This window comes from Dicentrarchus labrax, unplaced genomic scaffold, assembly GCF_905237075.1.
Source record: "Dicentrarchus labrax unplaced genomic scaffold, dlabrax2021, whole genome shotgun sequence".
NCBI classification, from domain to species: domain Eukaryota; kingdom Metazoa; phylum Chordata; class Actinopteri; family Moronidae; genus Dicentrarchus; species Dicentrarchus labrax.
In genome coordinates, this window is record NW_026136712.1 from 5,766,603 (window position 1) to 5,791,405 (window position 24,803).

A 24,803-nucleotide genomic window follows, 5' to 3' on the forward strand; every position below is an offset into this window, starting at 1 on the left:
AAAGGTAGAATGAAAATAGAGATATCATCATAGAGACATTTCAATATGGGAAAGTGCAACATTAAAAGTGCCAGAAAAACAATAAAAAAGAGAGCTAGGCCCTTTAGGCACATATCTCCACTGCTTTTGGGAAATAATAATGAATTCTGTGACTTTTTTGCATGAAACAAAGTGTGAAAAGAAAACACTGTCTTACCTGCAGGATGTTGCACCTCTCAGACTTGCATTCACCGTCGTCACAGGGATGAAACATGCCCAATGTCACACAGTTGAGCAGGATCACCAGCATGGACGCTCGTTCGAACCACGTAAAGAGCAGCAGTTAAGGAATATAACAGACAGACACATAGCAACAGCGTGTAAACCAATGACAAGAACTTGCAGTAAAAACTAGGCTTTCTCCAGTGACCTCATTATCCCATTCAAATTTATAAACTCTTCTGACAAAGTGATGCACGTTTATCTCTTCTACTCCTATCAAAAAATGTTTTTGAGAGGAAAAATGAGCCACCGAGGAGTCTGGGAAGTGGGAAGGCCCACCTGTGACTGCTCTGAGTGGCAGTCATTGCTCCCATTTCACCCTGTTAACCAAAGATCTGTTTGCAAGAGGTGATGGAAAATGTTCAGATTGTTAGCGAGGGCGCTGGATAGGCACTTTAAAGAGATTGTGTGAGGCAAAAAAAACCCCAACAGCGGCAGATGCTGAGAGACCGGGAGGCTGACTGAGCAGCATATGGAGTATCAGGCTTTAGAGCTAGTGAATGTGAAGACGTTGTGATGCATCACTCATGAATTTTATTGACCGCAGGGTCGGAGTGAGCATTCCTAATGTGGTTAGGTTAAAAGGCAGCCTGAGCTATGTGACACCAATCAATGATGAGACCAAACACAGATTAGGCTGAAACTGCTTCAATAAACACACACACACATAGATATGACACAGGGCTGCAAGTATACGCACAAACACACACCCACATGTATTATAGATTGCTACTGCATCCACAGTCAGCACCCTGCATCCAGCCTGGTTAACGATGTTAGACAGAATAGACTGTTTGTCATCCAAGTGTGCAAGTGTGTGTGTGTGTGTGTGTGTGTGTGTGTGTGTGTGTGTGTGTGTAAAAGTGTGCACACAGGCCGCGAGGACAAATGATCTGTCCGTCTTTTATCGCATTTGCCACCACTTGTTCATTCATCCCACTGACCCATAATGCAGCTGGGTCAGCATGGCCCCACAGCCGACACATTAGAAAAGTGAGTGCAGGACGAAGCAGAACAGTTAAAGCCCGGACTTTTAACTTTCCCCCTTTATGCTGGTCGAAAGCCGCCAACGCAGGCTGCAGGAGTTTCAAAGCAGATTTGAGAAAAGACGGGAAAACAGATTCATAGCAGAGAGCAAAACACAGATTCTCAAATATCTCAGCTCCATATTTGTGCAAAGGTATGTTTTTTTTTCCTCCAAAATACCAGTCACCCAAAGTGTGGGTGAAGGGGAAATAATGAAGACGTGACATTTCAAAGATACTAACACATGTCTTTTCTCCCTAAAACAGCTGCATAACAAACTGACTACCATAACAGCACCAAAACTTTATAACAGAAACTTAGGGCCCAAAGCAATTCATTTCAATGCAAATCAGTGGACTTGTTAGCTGTGGCAAAGCAAATCCACCGGAAGGCAGAGCGTATGGTTCGACTTTGGTGAACTTTGACACACAAATTTAGTATTCTGAAAGCATCGCAACCGACAAACATTTGGTAATCCCGGGTATTCATGAGGACTACAAATTTGAAACAGAAACCCTAAATTACGACTTACGGGTGTAGGGTGTCAACGATACAGCTGTTCCCCAGACAGGGGAGCCTCTAACAAAAGATACTATCAAGTTGCATTAAGGGAAGTGTAGGATCCAGGGTTTTCAGAACTTGACCCATAACTGGCTAGGTTATGTTAGCGTTTGCAGCTTTAATTTTGACCATTTTTTTTTATCAGTCTGTCGTAAATCCCCCAACTTTATGGAGGTACTAAAGTAAGTCACAGCAGTTCCCCTTAAAGCATTGTCCCACTGTCATTAAGAGTACTGTCTCTGGCATGAAAGTCAGTGCTCATCCACCACCCCCAACCTCCAAACCTTTACTTTATGCCTCGCTAAACAAAGGCCTGTATTAGCTCTGAACACTGACATCGGACATAAATCATGTGCAGTAGAATCAACCGATCTGAATGTAATTCCAGGGGTTACCGGGCTAGAATGTGATACTCTGTGGTAGTTCCAATACAGTATTGAACAGGAATATTGAATAATAGATGCAGACTGGGGGGAAGTTGAGGCTGTGACCACAAGGAACCACAGTAGCATCAGTTGGGTAATGATGGTTGCATCTGGAAGGCAGCGCAGGCTATATGTTACACACTGGAGGATGCACAGAAAGTTCTGAGTCCAATGGGATGCAATTAAAAAGATCAGTCAGGATGGAGAGTGGGATCATTAAACGGGAAACAAAGGCTCAGACACTCAGGTCTGTAGTTTGAGAGTGGTGGCACTTAAAGTTTTAGGCAGAGCAAACTGTTGTTGACACGCAGCGGTAGCATCAGCAAAAGTTTGCAGTTAAGGCAAGAGAAGGTGGGGCTAATTAAAAATAATGAGCTGCATAGGTTGTCTGTGTAAGCTACTGATATCATCAGCCTTCATCAGGGATAAACACACAGTGTCATTTTAGTTCAGTAAAGTCTCTATCTGAAAATACAGAAATTTTTCCAGCAAGTATACAATGACTGGTTTACAGTTTCTAAATTGGCTTTTTTTTAGCATGACATTTCTAATGTATTTTGTGATGGTGTAGCAGAATATATGTGATATTATAACAGGAATGTTTTTCAAACAGTGGGCAGTATTCCCTCTGATATTGTGGTGAACAGATCTGGAATACAAAGTACACATTAAGAGCTTTTTAAATTTAAAAATGTAAAAAGAAATGGTCATAACATTTAATTCATGATGTGGACTTAGTCAAATCTTTTCTTCTTTTTTTCCTAACATCTTTTTACAGTCCTGCATTCTGTAAAATGTTACCAAAGACAGAGCTGTCCACATAAATACTGTTGCTGAGTATCATTACCGTCTGCCGCTATGGACAGAGTGGTTCACTGAAGGCATTACATGGTCTGTTATTTAGCAAGGCTGCTATCTTGCTGCAATAATAATCAATAGACAGGCAGGTTGGGGTTTGAGGAGTTGGACAAACTGCAAGACGGACAATTGACTGGCAAACTGACTAACAAGCAAACAGACTTCAAGTGAGACTATGTAACTTTTAAAAGTTCCTCTTAAAAAGTTCAATAATGTTCTTCTAGCTGTTATCAATGTTCTTTTTGTCAAAGGAGTGACTCTTACAATTATCACCCGGCTCATCTCGCCTCATCTCCCTTTTAGCTTTTAGCATCTATCACTGTTTGAGTTTTATGACCTGCAACTTTACCATTATGATTCATTCTCATTGCTTTCATAGCGATATTTTCAGCTGTAGCAGGCAGATGTTTTCTACAAAAACGCCATGATATACCCAATGTACAAAGTTAGCGATAGTAAGAGAGAGCGGTGCAGCTACAGAGACAGATGTTTCCCTTTTGATGGAGACCAAAGACAGAGCTAAAAGGAGAGTGAACATTGGACTTACTCCAAATGAATGCTAATGTTGCGCTGGATGTGTATTTTAGTAACATATCAGCATGCTAACATATCAACTTCAAAGGTGATAATGTATCAGCTTGTTTCTGTTGCCCCAAGTAGCCAAAATTAGCATGTTTAACTCAGTACACTTGTGAGTTATGCTACAGCCTTGAGAAGTAGCTTTTGGTGGCTAGTGTTAGCAAACTGCAGATAGCTCTTTCTGTGTATATGACACTTCTGATTCATTTTACTGACTTTATTAGTTACTGTTGACTGTACTTGTGCTCCCGACTGTGTGTTAGCATTTCCCATCATTCTGTAATTACCAGTTTAGCTTTGAGGGAGCTAATGTTAATGCTAACATTGCATAAATAACAGAACTGAAATTCACAAATGGGTTCCTTATGGGTACTGATAGGCTATTTATTAGCACTAGATAGTGGACATTTAGCCCTTTATGGGCTAAAATCAAGCTGGAAAACAAACCAAAGAGGAAAGCTAACAACCTACAGAGGTGGAAGGAAGCGTTTTTTAAGGGCGAATGAGACTGTGAACCTCGTAGCTACGGAGCCCCTAAAGGGACATGGGGGAAAAAAAAACCTTTCTAGTGCGCACTAGATACTATCTAGTACTATCTAGTGAGCACTAGATATGGATCCGTGTTGTGGCGAATCAACACATGGCTAATTTTAATATTCAAATGAGTATTAAACTAATTTGTCTGTAACTAAAAAATAAATGTAAATTAATCTGTAACCTTTTTGTTACAGTCCGCATTTAAATGCCCTGTCCTGCAGCCGGACACTCCTTTTGAGAAAATAACAAAAATGGTCGCCTTTTGACACATTACCTCGTTAGTTTAATACTTATTGGCTTAAAATGTGTGTCAAAATAAGTAATTTCATTGGTTACACTTTCCTGTCATGACCTATCAACACATGGCTAATTTTAATATTCAAATTCAAATTCAATTCCCACAACAGGCAATCTGTATCTAATGCTCACAAGATAGTACCGAGTGCGCACTAGAAACGTTTCATTTTTTTTTTTTTTCCATGTCCCTTTAGGGGCTCCGTAGGTAGCCTCACCCACTGCCCTTGGCCTCACGTGTAGACAGCAGTCAATTTTTATTGGTGCACTTCAGACCCTGTTGACTGATGAAGCATATGAAATGTATTGTTTATTGGAGGTTTTAAGCAACTAAAAAAAAGAAAATAATTTATTAACGAAAAGCTATCAAGGCAAAGACAGAGGGGAAGGCTTGGGCAGAAGGATGGAGACAAAGCAAAACATTAAATATGAATAATCTGACTAATTCAATCAATAACTCTTCCTCTTCTGCCCTCGTTCTCTTCCTCTGTCTCCCCAGCTGGTGGGCTATAATTAAACAATAAGGAGAGCGTGTTTGCAGTGTTCTGCCTTCAGCATGGCACACACACACACACACACACACACACACACACACACACACACACACACACACACACACACACACACACCTTCATGGTGTCAGCATATAAACAAGCGGTGACGCCCTGAGGGATGGATTCAATTAGAGGAAAGATACACAAGGATATGCTCTGTCAAAACTCTGAAGGCAAGAAGCCTGCACTACGCCACAGACACACACACGCGAGTACACGCACATGCAAACTCACACAACAATGCTTTCATCAGAGAGGCAACATTATCAAACTCATCAACACCTCAAAAAGTATTCTGTGCTCTGCTCTCATGGGCTCTTTTTAGTCATTCCTCTATCACACACACACACACACACACACACACACACACACACACACATATATGCGCACACAAACAAATTTAGAGCCCCTTTCTTCTTGCCTAATGAAGGGAAAATAACATTCAAGCCTTATGTCTGTCCTCCCCATGCCTCCCTTCATCACACTGCTGATTCACTCTGATTCTGTCCACTAATGATCTGACACCAGACACAAGGACAAAAACAACAGGGAAGAGAAACAGTGCATGTACATGTAAATATGTGCGTGCGTGCGTGCGTGCGTGCGTGCGTGTGTTCGTGCGTGTGTGTGTGTGTGTGTGTGTGTGTGTGTGAGGGTAGCTCTAGAGAGCAGAAAGGAGAATTAAGGTAACGGAATTCAAAAGAGCAAAGTTTGGTGTAAAAAAAGTTTCAACTCATCTCATCAAGTTCTCTCCAACTCTTATTTCTTTCATGAGAGTGGGGGAATGAATCCTCCGCAGGAAGAGATGAGCTACGCACACAGTCCAAGGGCGATCAATACAGACGAGCCTCTCTGAATAGATATTATTCATTGTGTTTACTATAACTCACACAGGACGTGGGTCTGCATCCGTCTCTGCTCTGCACACACACATACACACCTCACAGCCTCGGCTCTTCATATCTCCAAATCCATATCTTTCAGCAAGGGGCCATGCATGACGTGATACTACAGTTACATCAAGAGCTGCTGTAGATATACGCCGCCAACACTGAACCCTAATGTTCGTCATCTACAATATGATTGGCCACAGTCTTGCAATGCATCTCAGAAACTGCGCTTTTGATATGAAATGTATATCTCGAAAAATTTAATTTTCCCCGTCAGATACTCTAGATACTGGTGAATGTTTAGCTAACGTGAGGCGCTCCACATTCCCAAATCTTAACACTTCCAACTAGGTGTCGCTGGTATATGATAAAGCATGGTTATGCAACTGCAGTCTATATCACACCTCAGATTTATTCAGAAACAAATATTGTTGTATAGATTGAGAGAAAAGTGTTTTCTGATTGAAAATACAGTGTGTATATATATATATATATATATATATATATATATTAATAATCTATATATAAATTATTAACAGCCTAGTCAGTGAGAGATATTCAGCAACTTCTATACAGTATGCAACTCCACTAATCAAGTCATTACAAACTTCTCTGCTCTTGCTAGCAGGTTTTGTTGAAAGCAACAGAACTTTATTTTAAATTCTATCGCAATGTTTCTAAAGATACCAAACATGTCGGAATTCATTTTGGGGAAATGTGTAAAAAACGAGAGGCCTGAGACATCTATTTGATGAAATTGGACACCCATAAAAGCAGTCTTTGGTTTGAGTATATCACTCAGTGTAAACATCATGCAACTTTGATGAAAAGCTGTGGAACAAGCCAGTACAGTAAATATATGATACTCTCAGACAATAAGAAGCAATGATTTTAAAAATCTTTAAGCTAATTTAAGCCAAAAATGACATGTTAAAAGGATCAAAGATAACTAAAAGTCTGCAAAAGCCACAGAAACAGAGTGGTTATTAAAGCCATTAATGTTACAAACAGTGTGGATAAATGGGTATTGTTGTGTAACAAACTGAACAAAAGTGCATTTTTGTATTTCCGGTACCTGTATTAACTGTATTTTTTTCAATTTGTTTATATAAAAAGCCTGAGTGGAAACACCCAAAAAATTGTATTTGCATTTTCTTTTGCAGATTTTATGGAAATTCAGTGTTTGGATGGTTCATTGACTCAAAACAGTCTCAATTACCAACCATCTGAACTAGAAGAACTGCACTGACAATGGTTTAAATCAGCAGCATTTACAGTGTTGTGAATCATTTGTCACTCACATAGACAAAAAGAAATGTATTAACCATAGTCAGATCATCGAAAAATCTGAATTTCCACCTCTATTGCATGGCTTATTTGATATAATAATAATAATAATTCTGAATTTCCTCCAAGTGTGTCCATGACATAACAACTGGTAGCTTCAATAATAATACAGCATGAATATTGCTTACTCTGTACAGTATGGAACCAAGACTCTGTTTGATGCAACCTGGTGAAATTCTGGCTTCATAACTCCCCATTATGTTCATGAAAGGAATTCAGATCAAAGCACAGAGGATATGCAAAGGCACCTCTTCTTGATTAAGACTCATTCTGCCCTGAAGTTCAAACATGACAAAGGCAGAGTCCCGCACCAGTGAACGCAAGGTGTCTTGGCATGGGAAGCAGCTGGGACACTGAGCTGGAGGTGGGACAGGTGCAGTGACATTCAGCCGTACGTCACAGCGTGTGTGCAGGTTTCCCCTCATTAAAAGCTGTCAGTGAGACTTGCAGGAAAGGGCAGACTGGACTGGAACAAGAAGAACTGGATGGATGGAAGCAGAGACGGATATCGTAGGTGGACACGAGAAGCAGGGGTAAAGAGAGGAAAGACTGAAGGGCTGAGAAGTGTGGGAAATTGGTGTTTTTTATAGATTGTTACTGGCAATTTGATGAGAGGAGGAATGAGAGGAAGATGAAGGTGAGAGTGGACTGAAGACCTCAATCATTGCCACTGATGTCACCAATACCACTGATCAGGGCCGAACTAACCTACTGTCTTTTAACCAGTCTCAGATTTGGACAGTCCACGAGTCTGCAAGTGCGGAGGAGTCTAGACATTTGGATTCAGCCAGAAGTTACTTTGAGAAAGGGACGGTAATTGAAACTTTTCATGTCTGACGACAGGAAATCATTGGGGAGACGATTATAAAATGGCTGCTGTGAAGAGGAATGCTGACACTAAAATCACTCTCCCCTTTCTTAGTTCTGTTCCGCCTCAGTGGCCTCGCTATTTTCCAAACCATTTTCTCTCTTTTACCACTCTTGACACAGCCCCTTCTTTTTGTCTTTGTTTCCTCAGGAATTCTCTTCAGAAGACAAACTTTACAAAGCCGAGAAAGCACGGCAACTATATGTCGAGGTGTGCAAAACAGGAAGGAAGGTAGCTCAGGGTGAAAAGTGAGGTTTATCTCTAAAGTCAGAGACAGCTGCTGCTGCCTCACCTTTGCTGCTCATCTCCCATCAATCCCTCCTTTCTCCAAACCCCTCAAAGCTCTTTTTTTCTCTCTGATCACTTTCTTTTCCCTCTCCTTTCACTTTTCTGTCTGTACCGTCTTACCCTCGCTATTTTCTGGGAGGAGATTGACAAAAATGAAACTTTTTTTCAGAGGAGGAATGCTGAACATGCCAGAGTAAAATAAAAAATGGAGGAGAAAACTGAAAGAGGAAGGATGTTCATGAAATATTGAGGGCGATTGCTGCAGCCCCTTTGTAATGCGCGATCCGTCACTGTCATTGGGTTTAAATGCGCGCATGTGTGCTCAGCCCTGCATTCACATGTCTACATTTATTTGTCTACTTTCGCACATGAAGATATGCCACTCTATCAAAAAAAAATGTTTTACTGTTCCCATTCTGAGCAGGTGAACATTAAGGTACTACTGATCAGTCCGTGTATCCCCGTCGTCTCTGTTTAATCTAACCATCTTTCAGCGAATGCTTTCCCTGCAGATTCCAAAATCGGAGTCGAGCCAAGCTGGGAATGCGCACATTTTGGATACAGAATGATGCAAGCAGTGGCCTCAGTACTCCAGCATCTTAAGCCTATTAGCTTCATGACTGTACATGTTTATCACCTGGTGTTTGCCAGTAGGTGGTAAAGCATGGGATAGACTTAGATTTAAAGGGCATCAAGCAGTTGACAGAATTACCTGTAAGGGAAACTCTCAACAAGTCCACATACTTAAAGGACAAAATAGGTCCTTTGGGAAGTGTTTTCTGATCTGCCACTACTATGGTTAAGGTTTTGTTAAGTTTAAGCAACTCAAATTGCTAAAACTACTAATCTAGGGTTAGGGACAGATGATGGTCATGGTTAAAGGAAGCCAAAGTTGACTGGAATGCAAACAGCAGCTCCCTTTCAGAGTCAGATGCTCTCTATGCCCAGTCACCTACCACAACCTCCGGGTGGACACGCCTGATCAAAGATTTGGCTTTTGGACATTTGTATTGTGGTCTTCTGGAACGTCCAAAATTTGGATTGGCTGTCTTGCAGCTTGAGCAGTTTCCACCATGGCTGCTGCCAAATGGTCCATTACAAACAGTAGTGACCTTGTTTAACTATTACTGGAGTAGTATATGTATGCTGTGGCATACAATAGTGCAAATGTAAAGTTGAACTGTGCTCCAAAACAGATCATACTTTGTCTGCATCCTCCCGGCCATCTGTGGGATCATATTCTTCTAGTAGTATTGCATACGCTCTTTTGAACACTTCCTTTCTCCATTTCTTCTAAATGTTTTAAGACAATAGCCATCTTGTTTGCATTAAGCTTTATTGGAATTGTGAATCAGGGTTCCATATTATGTTTAGTGCCAGGAGCCATGTCTTGACTGTTCAATTGATCTGAGTTAATGTACACATAAAAAATCATAGAAAATTAGTAAAAACGTCCAGTGTCTGCCCAGTTTAAGATGTTTTCAGGGCTATAACACCGTCTTATTACTTCAGTTTTTATTTTAAAAAATGGCCATTTTAAGCATTGCACAAAGGTACAATGCTGTTGCTTTTATGGTGAAAACAGACTCAAAACAGACTTTGAATTCAAGGACTAGCTGGGAAAACACGGGCAGGGAAAGTTAATGAATTAACTAACTTTTTGATAAGTAACTGCATTAATCTAGCTGTTTTCCCTTTAATAAATGTATTTTAAAAGAAATCTGGTTTTGGTTAAATCCTTTTTTACTGTGTCTTTAAACTGCTGAACTGCTGCAATGTCTCCATAACCCACAGAGGCAAAAGGAAGCTCTACAAAAACCTATAAGGCCTGACAGATACTGGAGTTTTAGCTAGAATACAGTTGTCAATAAGTGGTTGTGAGTTTAATCAAAACTATATTACTGAAAATGAGTATTTAGCTTGTAAATAAGCTGCCTCAGCGACATGCTGAGAGGCGCGACTCTTAGCAAAAGGCCAGCGTGTTACAGCCGAGCACATCGACTGGTGGCATGGAAAATCCTGCTGGTGTAACACTGCATATCCCAACCACTCACTGACACGGCTTATCAGTAGCCTGAGTCAGGAGCCGGGGAGTTAGGAGGTTGAGGGAAATAGCGACATATTGTTAACGCCGGCTGTATCAGTGCCTACCATATGAGAGGCGGGTTGAAAAACGGGCAAGAGCTGAGCGGGGAGGATGGATAGGAGAGAGACAGAGGAAGGGAAGGAGGGGGGCGTAAGACAGAAAAAGAAGAATATGTGAGAGACAGAGCATGTGTGAGTGGGAAAAAAAAAAGGTGGAGCGACAGGCGAAATGTGAAAAAGTGAAAGACAGGGGGAAGAGGATGAAACACATGAGGAAGACAGAGCTGAACATCCATTTCGGTTTAATGTCCTTATACGGGATTTCACTGCAGCGACTGCGCTATCACGTGTGTGTGTTGGTTGAGGAGGGCCGGGGGTTAGATAACTGACCTAATGATTTCTCATGGGGGAACGACGACAGCAAACACCATTAAACTTTTACCAGCTTACATTATTGATAAACTCAGCCTCGCTCCAAGATGCTGTCCATTCAAATAGGCAGCAACTTTGTTTCACCCTCCCTGCTCATGAATATGGATACATACAATACACCAACTATTATACTGACCAACTATATGAAAAGATCAATTTTTATGGGAGGGCGGAGAAAGAAAAGGCTGACTTCACAATCTGTTTGCCTCGTCAATATTCACAACAAAACCGTCCAAGATGTCCTCTTGTGGTGCATCATTTCAGCTGCAGACGCAGTCAGCTCGCAAACTGCTGCCTTGTGCTTTTAGAAGTGAGTTTTACATATGGAATGTATGCGCCAAGGGGGCTGGGGGGTTCCTAATGGGCTCAATGCACAAACAGATTCTCCACACACACACACACACACACACACACACATACACACACCTCTCTCATCAGCCAGGAAACACCCCTGTATCTTGCCACTGCGGACTGTGAGTTGCTAAGCAACGCGGGCTTTCATTGGGAAGCATTGTGAAGTCACATCTCTATTGCTGTGCTGTCTGTAGCTGAGGTGATGGGGCAGAGCTGTCGCAGCTACAGAGCAAAACTTTGAAGAAGGCGTTTGAAAAGTCTGTGATGTGTCTGACATTTATTTCAGCAACATCATCAACCACGGAAACCACCCAGAACACGATGAGCTCTCTTTCCTATCCTCCACCATCTGCTAAGACTGAAACTTCTTTGTCATCTCAGCTCACTTACGGGCGCTCCCTCGCTCCTCGCATGGATTTCAATAGGTGTGCAATAGGATGGCAAAAGCGTGGCGTGACCAAGGAGTTGATCCAATGCCTGTAGTGTCAAAAGACTCAGATCTACCACACTCAGAGCAGAAAATGTTGCTTTACTATCCTATTAAATGCCAGCAGGCAGGCATGTGAATAGAGGGAAGAGAGAGAGAGTGAGAAAAAAGGGAGTGCGAGAGAGATTTCACACTTCTGTAGGAGCTGGCTTGGTGACGTAATATTAGGAAATATCCCTTTCTCCACTACAGTCATCAGGAAGGAAAGGAAAGGCTACAGTACAGTATATTACATGCTGGTACAGTAGCTCTTGCTGCCATTCGGAGCTTCAAATATGCTAATTCCTGCAGTATAGTTTTATGATGTACATTATTTGCTCAGTAAAAGGCGTCTTTGCACTGATCTAAGACTGTCAAATCAGCAGCTTTGCAGAGGCACAGTAAGCTCTTGTGTTCCAATGTTGAAATCTTTATTACCCACTGTGATGGCCATCCTCAGTAGCCATTACACTACTTTGCTGCTCACCCTCAGAAGCTGATGGAGAGGCATTATGTTACTGTGTTTACCTGAGTGAGTGAAAACAAGGCAAAAGCCACGTTGTCAAGTCACAGGTGTCTTAGAAACATCCAGTTTTACTGACAGAGAAGACAATGACAATGCTGCAAAACCCTGAATTATGGTCGATGAGAACAATGCCAACATTTCTGAAGAGCACACAGTCTTCCCACAGTTGTCTCTGCCTAAGCACAGCAAACCAGGAGGGTTTTGAGTTGAGGGGACAAAATGTAAAGTTTGCCCAGAAATACAATTCATCTTCATGGATTATTGATGCAGAATTGACAAGAAGAGTCTCGACATATGACACACTTTATCTTATGTTTCTAGATACAGGAAAGGAACTGTTAATATGTCATTTCTTAAAGGGAATTTGGCGTAATATTTTACCCCGAGAGTGCAGAGAGCTTTATAAACTGTTATGTATATTTGGTAATGTTTTGTCACTAAAGTATGATAAGGTTGTCTGTTGTTTGATTAATGGTTTAATAATGTGTGTGTATTGGTACATTGTGTGAATTGTACTCAGTTTCTAACAGCAGTATGCAGTAAGTGGTTGCCCATTGACAATGAAAAATTTTATAGTGAAAGAGCTGCCATAACCTTGGACTATAACTAAACACCCATGATTCCAATCACATTGTTCATTAAGCTAATGCACAGTTCACCACTGGCTGCAATATCCCTACTTAACCAGCACTTTCCCTTGCGTCAAGGCTTTGCTTAGAGATATGATCATTCCCATGTTAAAGTAATGTTTGATAAATAATTTCTTATATGTGGTTTTCTGTGTAAGACATACTTGATTGATCTGCATTGATCTTTAGTCTGTTTTATCAATGAGGCCTAACAACCTCATACCTAAACGAATAAATAGGTTGTTTGTCAGTGCCTTCATATTCTTTGTAGAACCAACCTCCTCCCGACCACACAACTCCGTTCATTGCTACTGAAAGATGACAGCTATTAGTACGACTATACGACCATTTGAAGGCAGCCCTTACTGACAAACTGAGCACAGCGTTAGTTCAGGAAAGCCACAAAGTCAAGCTCAGCTCACAATTTTCAGCTACATCAGCTGATCGTAAACACACATCAGCTGATGGCTCAGCTAATTCAAGCATCCAATTGGAAAATGTCATTCAGCGTGCCTTATTTAAGCTGCTTTAGCCTGCCTAGACTTGCTGCTTCTTCTGCAAGCCGCTTTGCAACCTACCTCCAGCCCGGCTCCTCCTTTTATGCTGTATCTGATTTAATTAATGTCATATCTGTTGTCATTGATGTTTGCTCTGTTCTGTACCCAGAACAGACCCATTCCGCCAAATATAACATTCTGCATTTGGAAATAAAGGTTTTATTTTGACAAAAGTGGTCCAGACTGAACTGCTTTTACACACACAGGCAGAGCAATATGGACACACACATTAAAATGCAAGAAAATACAGCCACACACACTCACACAGAGAAACACCTGCTGCCAGGAAGTGCTCTCAAGGCTCAGAATTAGCAGATGTGTGTTCGTCAGACAGGATACAGAACCATATCTGTCATCCTAATTGACAGAGATGTACTGGCCAGTGTGTGTGTGTGTGTGTGTGTGTGTGTGTGTGTGTGTGTGTGTACAGGTGCTTGGTTATACAGTAAGTGTGTGTGTGTGTGTGTGTGTGTGTGTGTGTGTGTGTGTGTGTGTGTGTGTGTGTGTGTGTGTGAGAGAGCTTTAACAGCCCTGGGGAATAGAAAACATATATATTAGATATGTGAAGAGAGGATGACCTACAGAAATCACTCCAATGTGTGTGTACTTATGTCTCATATCTCATGTCCAGTTCTTGGCGAGTAGGAAAACAAAAATGGAGGACTGTGTTAAAAAAAAAAAAGCTATACAAAGAAAAAAAAGAGATGGGAGAGGTGAGAGAAGAGCAAATTAAACAGGCAAAAAGCAGGGGAGAGAGGGAAAGATGAGGGATGAATAATTGATCTGAAGGCCATGTGAGGCTTTAATCCCTGGCAGAGTGGGTTTTTACCAAACACACACACACACACACACACACACACACACACACACACACACACACACACACACACACACACACACACACACACACACACACACACACACACACACAAATGCACAGAGTATGATATCACCACTAATGGCTGCTACTGGTTGAAAGACCTGTTATGGGTTGACACACACGCACATTCTTACACGCAACTGGTCTGTCAGAAAGTGTGTGGGATAGATGAGAGAGAAAGAGATAGAGAGAGGGAGTAGAGCAAGGGCAGAGGTCAGACAGTGTTTCAATTCCCTGTAGCTTCTCATTAATTAAGCACTGACTGAACCGCTCTCTCGCTCTCGCTGTCTCTTTCAGTCTATCTCTCTCGCCCAGTCTTGAGTCTGCCACCGCTGCCATTTCATTCATAAGCAAAGCTATTTAGAGACCTGCTTCCATTCAGCGGAATTAGAATTGAATGCACATCCACAAATGAGCGGACACACAAAAACACACACACACACACACATACACCGGTGCCGGAGGAAATCCAGTTAAATGCCACAGCAAACAAATACGCCCTTAATCGTTCAAAGAGGAAAACACACCTCGTGCTGCAATGACAGGTTAGCTAGAGGTCAGAATGAGAGAATGAAGAAAAGCTTAGGAAAAAAAAAAAAAGGAAACGTGGAAGTGAAAAGAAGGCCCGAACTGAAAATATGCAAATAGAGGGGAATTACGATATGAGAAAAATGCAGTGCCGCGCCAGAATCAGCATGATTAACATGAGGTCAGCGTTATCAATGCGGCTGATCTGGCCCCCGGAACACAACCCTGGCTAATATTAGGGACGTTAGCGTTGGCACGCTACCGTGGTCTGCACGCACACACATATGAAAGCTCTCATCCGCACCGGATATTCATGTGTTAGATACAGAGCTAATTAGCAATCAGCGCTAACAACGGGAAAACGGATCTAAACTCTTGCAGTGACGACATGCACATGTACACACACAGGAAAAAGCTTATAAAAGGGTTACGTGGGCCCTCGGGTGTTGGAGAAGGCTAAAATATGATGCTTTTATAAAATGCTTTATTCCTCCAACTTGGGTCTGATTGTCTTACCTTCATGCATCATTGCTAACTGAGCTTAAAAGTACATTTTCTATCTTTGGAACAGTATGTGCAACAAAATAGTCTCACATCAACTCAAAGGTATCCTTCCTGAGCTTTCAACCCCATCTCAAGGTCTTCTTCAGTAAATGTCATGAAATGTTGTCAGGCGAAGTCTCGAGATGAAATCCCCATTCATTGAAGAAGACCATGAGTTGTGCTCTAGAAAAAACTAACAAGTGGACCTTGAGTTAACACTGTTGTTGTTCAAATATGTGCGTCTTTAGATGTCATGATGCACCAGCTAGTTTCCAATGTTCCAGTGAAAACTCACTCCTTGTATTGCAAAGAATGTCTCTGATTGTTTGCGTGAAAAGCTTGAAGTCATTCTGTCTAACCTGTAGAACAGCAACAGTGTGCGCTGTTGCTCTGATCTTTCTTTTTGTGGCTTTTCTCATTTTTGAAAGAACACAGAACAGCCTGTTCCTGCTGTCTGCTCTTGTCCTGTTCCGGATAAGAAAGAAATAAAAAAACATTTGAATTGTTCAGTCCTAAATCACAAACGGTAGCAATTTTCTTTTCTGCCTGTGCTGGAAGTAATGTGCGTGTGAGCTACAGTCGGATTGGCTGGTTTAGTATGAGGAGACGTCTCTCAGACTGCAGACGCTAGGGAGAGATAGTGGAGGGTTTTTATTACTGTGACTAAAATACTTTTCAAATGTTGTTGAGAGAGGAATTCATTTAGTTCTCTGGTTGTTACCACAGCATGCACACACACAGATTCACACACAGACGCTTATAGATAGGCATCTGTGTGTGTATGGCAGCACACAGTACATATGTGATCACTGAATGTGTGTGTCATCTGCTTCAGAGGCAAGTTTTAGCATCTCTCTGGATCAAAAGCATTCTAACAGAGGTGTGTGTGTCTCTGGCCAGTGCTGTTACATCATAAAAGGACATAAGGCTCATCTCAAGACTCAAAAGAGCATATTTTTGATCGAACTTGACCATCTTCATACACAAGAGCATGCTCGGGCATCATCATGTGACGGAGGTACAGGTCAACAGCTGGTTGTATATTGGGGGGGTAAGTGAGATGTAACTGGTAATTCCTTAAGGCGTGCTCAGACCTTTCATGGTAATTCATTCGGTTTTAAAGATTACTACCATAACTAATAATCTACTGATAATTCTTTTGATTGATCATAAAATGTCAGAAGAATGTAAGAAAGGTCATGGTGACTTAAGTTAGTTAGACTAAAACTCAGATTCATTCAATTTAACGTCATACAAAACAGTTAAAACAAGGAGGTATTCACATTTGAGCGGCTGGAACCAGTCAATTTCGTTTAAAAATGACTTTAAAACAATGACTTAACAATTAGAATTGATGCCACCTAATCTTTTGTTGATGGATTAATCAGTAGATCAATAGACATGTACTGCCAAGGCAATGTAGTAAAACAATCAATACACTGCATGAAGCGATACATAACGATGTTACTCTCTTGATTAAATTCAGTTAATTTCAATGCACCTTTCATGTACAGTGTCAATTCTTATTACTTCTAAACAACCAAGGCATCACAACAACACCTGAGAGACACACTGCATGTGAATTAAGACACAACAGAACAAACATTTGCTGTATTAACACTGTGATTTAATCCTCACTTATAGTAGTCTGACTTTCTTTAAATTTTACACACACAAAAACTTGGTTTTGTCACTTAGAAGGACTTCATTACCTTAAAGGTAAAAGACTTAAACAGACTTTAACCCTGATCCCAAACTTGACCTAACCTTAAAAAATAGATAGATAGTAGTCTAAACATATCTTACCCAAAAACCAAATCTTACCCCTGAATTGTAATTATTTACCTTGTTAAGGACCAGCTTTTTTTCCCATAACGTAACTCTATAAAGTCTTTTGTCCTCACATTGTGAGTAATACAAGCTCACACAAACTTTCTCTCAGTCCAGTAGTTTATAATAAGTGGGGCAGTGAGGGTGGTGTAACGTCTGGTGTGTTTGGCGTTTTGTCTGGTTCTCAGTGCACTCAAAGTATCCCTCAATCTCCGCTTGGCTGCTGCTTGTGACCACTGCTTTTTACACACACATTCACACACACTCCACACACACACACACACACACACACACACACACACACACACACATACACATACAGTCATTACAATAGAGACCTGGGGAACCTTGGGCCCAGAACAGCAGTCTTCCCTGAGGAGGACTCAGCTTTGTCTCCCTCCCTCGACTCCACTTTCTCCTCTCCTCTGGTCTCTCTCTCTCTCTCTCTCTCTCTCTCCCAGCCAGGCCAATCCTCTGGCACTGAGCAACCCATTATACAAAGCAAATAAGCCGAGGCTATAGGCTCCAATAGCTTTGTCAGAAAGGGAAAGCGAGGTAGGCAACAAGTGTGTTTGAGGGAGAGAATGAGCCCATAAACCCCAGTGACTCTAAAAGCTTTGCCAATCTCAAAGAATGCCTTGTGGATATTAAGTGTTGGATGACTCAAAACTTTCTCTGTAGCTTTACAAAAAATCCCAGGTCTGTGTTGTTTGGCTCCCTCCAACATCAGAAACAGAAAAAAAAAAAACAACGGGAGGAGGAGAGGGAGACGATCTCCAAGAAGCAAATGCAACAACAGCAAATTTAAATCTTCGAAAAATAAGCTCCTTTTGACAGTCTTTGCCTGGCGGTGATGACTTTGTCACAAAGTTCAAGCGTGCAGGCAAAACCCAAACAAGAACAAACAGTTATTGAACAGCAACCCTAAATAACCTCTCCAAGACCTACGCGCCAATACAAAGCCGCCATCCGACGCGCTCCTGACCACAAGCTCCACAGTCCGGAACATGTGGAGTCTGCTGGAGCATTCCTCCACCTAAAAGCGCACCACACTGTGAGAGCCATAAATTGTTGCCGGTATTAATACGTTACCGAGCCCCAGACCTTTCTCTCGCTCTCTCTCTCACACACCCTCAGGCAACACATCTAAGGTCACACACAGACACACACACAGACACACACACAGACACACACACAGAGTGAAATGCGGTGTAAAAATCAGAACAAATACATGGCATGCAAACAGTGTCCATTTCTCCATGACAACAAAGAAAATGTTTACACTCCCAAGAAGGCAGCTCCTTCTTATTGGCTACGATCCGGTTTCTATGGCGATGGAGTCGGCATCTCTGTGTTTGGGCATCATGAGTGTGTTGATGTTATGTACAGTACAGGAATGTGTACACATATGGCTGTGATTATACAAAACACACACACACACACACACATGCAGAGATGCAGCAGGAATATCATGTGTCTCGAAATTGGAAGTTTGACCAATGGCTTGTCTTTAAAGCAGCAGAGTGCTCTGATTGGCTGTTTTCATTCTTAATTTAACTGATCAGAAAGCTTTTTTTCCAAGACTGGGATGGGATTTAGGGGCAAGTATTGCCTAGATGGGTTGTGTGCTCTTATTTAAGTGGTTGCATTTGTCTTGCATTTGGTAGACTCTTCTTTTCAAGTTAAGACAAATCTCTTTAAAATGCATCTACTTACATGAGAAAATCAGAAAAGGGCTGGAAATAAAGTAGGATTTGTCATATTTTCTCTGCCAACTGAGCAATAATAAAAAAAAAAGTCAAACACACACCCAATCACATGCACGCACACATCTAATCCGTGTGCAGAACTCACAGAGTAGTGCAGCGGGAAGTAGCCGTCGGTGAGCCCCTGTAATGAGGGAACACCAGTAAGCGCCAGGGGAAAAAAGAAGCGGATGGAAATAAAGATGGATGGAGAGAGCGGGGGAAAGAATCAGAGACGGGGGAAAATCCAAACAATAGGAAACAAACAAGAAGGGAGCTTGAAAACACAACAGCTCTGTTGAGAGATGGACAGAAAGAGGCTGAAGCCTGTGGAAAGGGGCAAAGAAAAGAAAAAAAGGGGTAGAAGAGAGGGAGTAAAACTGGACCAGAATTAGTTTTTCAAACAGTTAGTGAAATTAATGTGTGCAAAGAAACTGCCAACATAATATTTTTGTTCTCATATTGAAAATCTGTTTTTAATGGACTATTTTCAGGCACCCCCACCCAGCTCAAAACTTTCCAGGTGAAATTTTCCAAGTGGTGCATTCAAGTGCTTGAACCCAGCACCAATAGGGAAGACCTGCTTCCTGCATTCAACTGCATAACCACCCAATATAACATGAAAACACAGCTTTCAAATTCCAAGACATCTTCACTGTGTTAGAGGTTTAATTGACTTTTATACTGGAATACATTTTTAAAAATTTGAGAAATGTTTCCAAAGGTAAGGAATGGACTACCATGCTCACATCTCAGATTTTGTATGACAATCTGATTAGATTTAATAATTATAGTCCATTCAATTTATTTATATTTAGTAATTTTCTCTCTCATTTCTTTTAGTAGTGGCGGAGTCCGACATTCTTATTCTGGATTAAGACAGGAAGGATAACAGGATAAAGATATATACATACATCTTTTCATATGTCTTTTTACACTATGTCAGAGCTATATTTATTTACTGTTCATGTAAATGGAACATCCTACTGCTGCTGCTTCACATTAAAAGCTTTTAACTGGAGAAACATGGTTTGCTTTTATTTTGAAGCAGCCATAGGAAGTGCATTCTATTTGTGTTAATCAACAACGTGTCTACCAAAAAAGACAAAGGGCATTTTTTCATCAATGGATAATGGAAAAACCTGTAGTATTAAAGTGCACAAATTACTAAATGTCGTTAAATCAACCAAGACTGAAATCTTAATGATTATAACTTTGAGGTAGCAACGAAATAAAAAACAACTAAAACTTAAAACAACAAAGTCAAACCGTCGGGAGGCTAGAACTTGAGCCAAGGGAGGAGAGCAGGAGTTAAAGAGCAGCAGACAGAGTAGGCGAGGCTCATCAGTAAACAGGGGAGCAGGGGAATAAAAGGTACGGGAGGCACGGGGAGCAGTCAGCTCTCTGGGGGCCCTAAGCTGCTCTGTGTGAAGTGGCCAATGCCTGTCCAGGTGCACACGGCACAAACAATGCGCCTTCCACACAGAAACAAAGAGACCAGCAAGAGGGGAGTGAGACACAGTGTCGTATATACAGCACAATTAGAGCACAACAGATCTGCTGCTCTGACCCACACCCGCGAGCCAACATTCCCTGATTTCCAGTACAACCAAACAGCACTTCTACATGGACGCAGTGGAAGCACACGATGGGGTCCAATCATATGATCCGTTATCTATCCAGTGAGTTCATTCAGTCAGTGCACTTGCAGAAGGACAATAAAACATTCTTCACGTTTAATATGGCGGCGTAATGAGTCTGCAGAACGCTTGCAGGGAAACAAACAAAGTTCCCTCTCGTGGCTTCTTACCACCTGGTAGTCTCCAGATGTGATTAAGCTGAGCTTCAATTAAAACCTGTGCTCAACTGTGCCTCTCATATAAAAAAATCTGAGCCATCACCATCTCAAATTACACTTACATCCTAAGAAAAACAGACAGTAAACACTGTTTCAGATGCTTCCCATCACATTCATGATAGCAATCTATTTTTTTGCAAGGGTGTTATTATCCAAACTGTCTACCACCTGTTTGATTTGCATCGGTTTGATCTTGGTTTGATCTGTTTCGACAGTGTTTATGTGAGGACTCGAGACCTGTGGCACTGACACCTGTTAATGTGAACAACAATAGCTCTGACCACCACCGGTGCTGGTTTGGGTGGTGGAGAACACCTGGACTCTCTGCATTTTTTTTTCTCTCTCTTGATGCATTTAATGTTCATGTCAGTTGCAAAAAGAATCTATTCTTTCATGACAGATGTGTAACCTGATGGTAAGAGACCAGGATTGATTATAACCAGCCTTGAGAACACAAACTGTCTGGGTTTGTGTGAAACACCATTAGAAATGCTGCTAATAGCCATGGAGCTAAACATGGATGTCAGCGAGGTTTTGATGCACATTACAGATACATAGAGAGCCAGATAACAGAGGGAAAGAGCCAGCTGGGGAATGCTAATTAGCCACATAGGCTAACAATCAGATCTAATGGGTGCTGAGTAAATATCAGCGGTTGGCTAATAGCCATTAATGCCCTACAAGAAAGCCAGATAACTGTAGCATCAAGCTATTATATGTGTTTGTGTGTGTGCTGATGTGGTTTTGTACTCATGAGGACTAAACATCCCCTTAAGCTTGATTAGAGGAAATATCGGGAGGCCAAAGGGCTAGTTTAAGGTAAGCATACGCAGAGGGAATGTAGGGGCAGAGGGGGTCCACACTCCGTAGGGGCACCTACTGAGCTACTGTTCGCCTTCTTTCTTCTCGTCCTTTCAACACAACTGTGATGATGATGGACTGGGGATGATGATTCATGGGGGGCCTTTATGACAGCGACAGATGAAGACAGACAGGAAAGGGGGGCAGAGAGAGGGGATGACACGCAGCAAAGGGCCACAGGTCGGATTCAAACCCTGGGCCGCTGCAGCAAGGACTCAGCCTCGGTACATGGGTCGCCAGCTCTACCCACTGAGCTAACCGGACGCCCAAAGCTCATTTCTTTTAGTCTGCTACTACTACTAGTACTCATACAGTATGTCGCTTCTTGGGAGTTATTGGTTGCTGTAATCATCCCTGCTCTCCATAGTGGCTGTAGGAAACAAAAAACTTTATCAATTAACAGAAATTGCACTTTCACCTAAAGAAGAAATAGTTCTATACTCTCTACACTGCCCTGAAATTACCCACTGGGGTTTTCTGGCTTTACCACCTCTGTCTGCCTTTACATGTTGATGAATTTGCTTTTTCTGCTTCCTTGGGGAAAAAAATTGCTTAATCCAGACACAATTTTCTAAACTCCTTATTAGTTTATGACATATATATCCGCCTCTTAATACTACAGGTGGCTGGTGTAGATTACCTCCTCCTTCCTCATGAGCATCCCAATGCTTTTAGCTATTGGAGCAATAAACACCGACCCGTGACTGGGCAGCAGGGCTGGAATTAGAGCAATATTATTTACAGAATGATTTTGACCGGACATTTAAACATCCGGTGGACTCCTGGTGCTGTTTAACATACAGTGCTTATGAAAACACAACAGTCCAGTTGAAATCAGGACATGTGAAAAGCCCCAACTGGCCGCATGCTAATCTCTTGCTGTTCAGGCAATGAGGTACAGTAACACAGCAACATGAAAACATCCAAGTTTCCTCGTGTAACTGAGCAATTGTCTTTTGAATTGCATTTTTTAAAAGTGAGGGCTGTTTAAGTGACTCACACTGCTCTTAATTGGAGTGCCGGCAGCAGCTAGGCTAACCCCGTTAAGTTGTTTCAGATTAGCATCAGTAAGACGGCTTGATTGCAGCTAATTCACCGGGATCACACAACACAAGACACTAATGGAGCTCCTAATGAGTGATCCATCTGCAAATGAGAGCTGAAGGCCACTTTGTTAACTTTGAAAGGGCTGTTGGCTTTGAGGGGGAAAAAAAAAAACAGCAGGCGAGAGGACGGGGTTTGACTGAGTGGTAGGATGTTAATCCACTGGGGACGTTTCATAAAGATCAATTTTACGAATCATTTAAAGGTCATTCTGGTGTTAACTAAAGCTTTGGGCCATGACCTTCACTGTGACTTAACATTTTTAGCATTTCTGCCTCATTACTGCAGTTATTTTTGTAAAAAAAAGAGAGGATATTTTGACTGTTTTTCTACCAGTGATGTGTGTGTTTTCAATAGCTGTCTACATCTAATTACCTACATAATTACATTCATCACTGCATTCCCCACAGGCACACACTCTTAGTCTAAGGGCAGAGATCTCTCTGCTTATTTGCGGTGGTACATTGTAGCGGATGGATCAACAGGGCCCCTGCTCCATCGCCTTCTCTAAATGTCACACAGGGCCCCTCAGGAGCCATAGCCTGTCTCCTGCTAACATGAGATGACAAAACCAACACATGAGGCTTTGCACAAATACAATACGTACACAGTCACACATATCTTCCACTGGTGGCTCTCGGTGTAGGAGGAGCCCAAAAAACCACACAGGCAAAAGCCATCAAAAATCCAACAGCGCTGACAAAAGTATAATTAGAGATTGTTCACAAAATGACACGTAAAGAAGACGGAAAAGACAGCGTATTGACCATAAGATAGACACAACAAAGAAGACACATCCGTGCCCACGCACACAAAAAAACACACACATTCTCCTCCTGTCAGAGTTAAGTATCTCCTGACACTTCGGCAGCGGTAATCAATTCCCATTTGCATTAGAGCCAGGGTTCTCATTAAAGCGCTGGTCCACTTTTTCTCCTCTGGGACTTTATATCTCTCCATCACACACTCCGTCACTCCTTCGTTCCATCCCTTTCTCTGGTTAAGAATGAGTGTAATCCCTGCATCCCTCCATTTAGAGGCAAACAGAAGGAGGAGGCCATTGATCTGCACACACATTCAGAGATCCATATAGCTATGGTTATTTGGGGAAATAAATGGTGTGTAAGGTATATGCAGTTTGGAAACAGCTTTATTTCCTCTCACACCCCGCTACTACGATCCACAACGCCGGCATTAATGCACATCTACTTATGGCCCCACCATTAGTCCATTAAATTATCAGCATGCGTTCCGTGTTTGATCGATAACTCTTTCAAACGACAAACCGACAAACTGAAAGGCTTGTGGATAACTGTTTTATGGAAGCTGTTGCTTGCCAGCATTTATATGTACCACTACAATCAGCCTCCTGTCTTTTCTACAGAAGTAGTAAATGTGTGTGGGCAGCTACCTAGGAGCAGTGATGTGGAGGCAGCAGGTATAAAGCCGCAGGGGCCCCGAGGCGTACTGTGTACTTCCACTGCGGGGATGAAACGTGCTTAGAGACTAAAACTCTCTCTTCCATTAGCTCAACAAGCATTTGTTTCCACACAGCGACGCCAGATTCTGAAAAAAAATCCGCCTCGCACAAGGTGAATCCTAATTAACAGAGGATTCCCATAAAGCTTTGGGATTTACCGGCAGGCTTGACGGAAACTCTGAAGCCGGGCTGGCTAATAAGCTGAAAGGAGAGTGTAGCATGTGACAGGAAGAGAGGAGGATGGTCTGGTACAGAAGATAATCTTTCTTTCGGCTCTGATGTTGTGTTTTGTTTTTCTTTTTTAAAATCAGCTAACAACCACGGGAGACCTTTGTTCAGCTGCTTGGAAAACTAAGCTTGGAAACGAAGCAAAAAGCCTCTGTTCTCTGGGTGAAATGGCTCAAAAAAGCTTCACTTCTTATTACTAAATATGTGCA

The 24,803-nt window shown here is 41.9% G+C and overlaps 1 protein-coding gene across 16 annotated transcripts in view; it reads right to left on the bottom strand.

Moving 5' to 3' along the window:
* The window catches only part of cacna1g (calcium channel, voltage-dependent, T type, alpha 1G subunit), a 243,457-nt gene that overhangs the window by 156,971 nt on the left and 61,683 nt on the right, over positions 1-24,803 (bottom strand). For all 16 annotated transcript variants that reach the window (XM_051417967.1, XM_051417966.1, XM_051417968.1 and 13 more), the window contains exon 3: positions 197-308. In XM_051417967.1, coding sequence (XP_051273927.1) covers positions 197-308 — 112 coding nt within the window. The remainder of the gene's footprint in view (positions 1-196; positions 309-24,803) is intronic.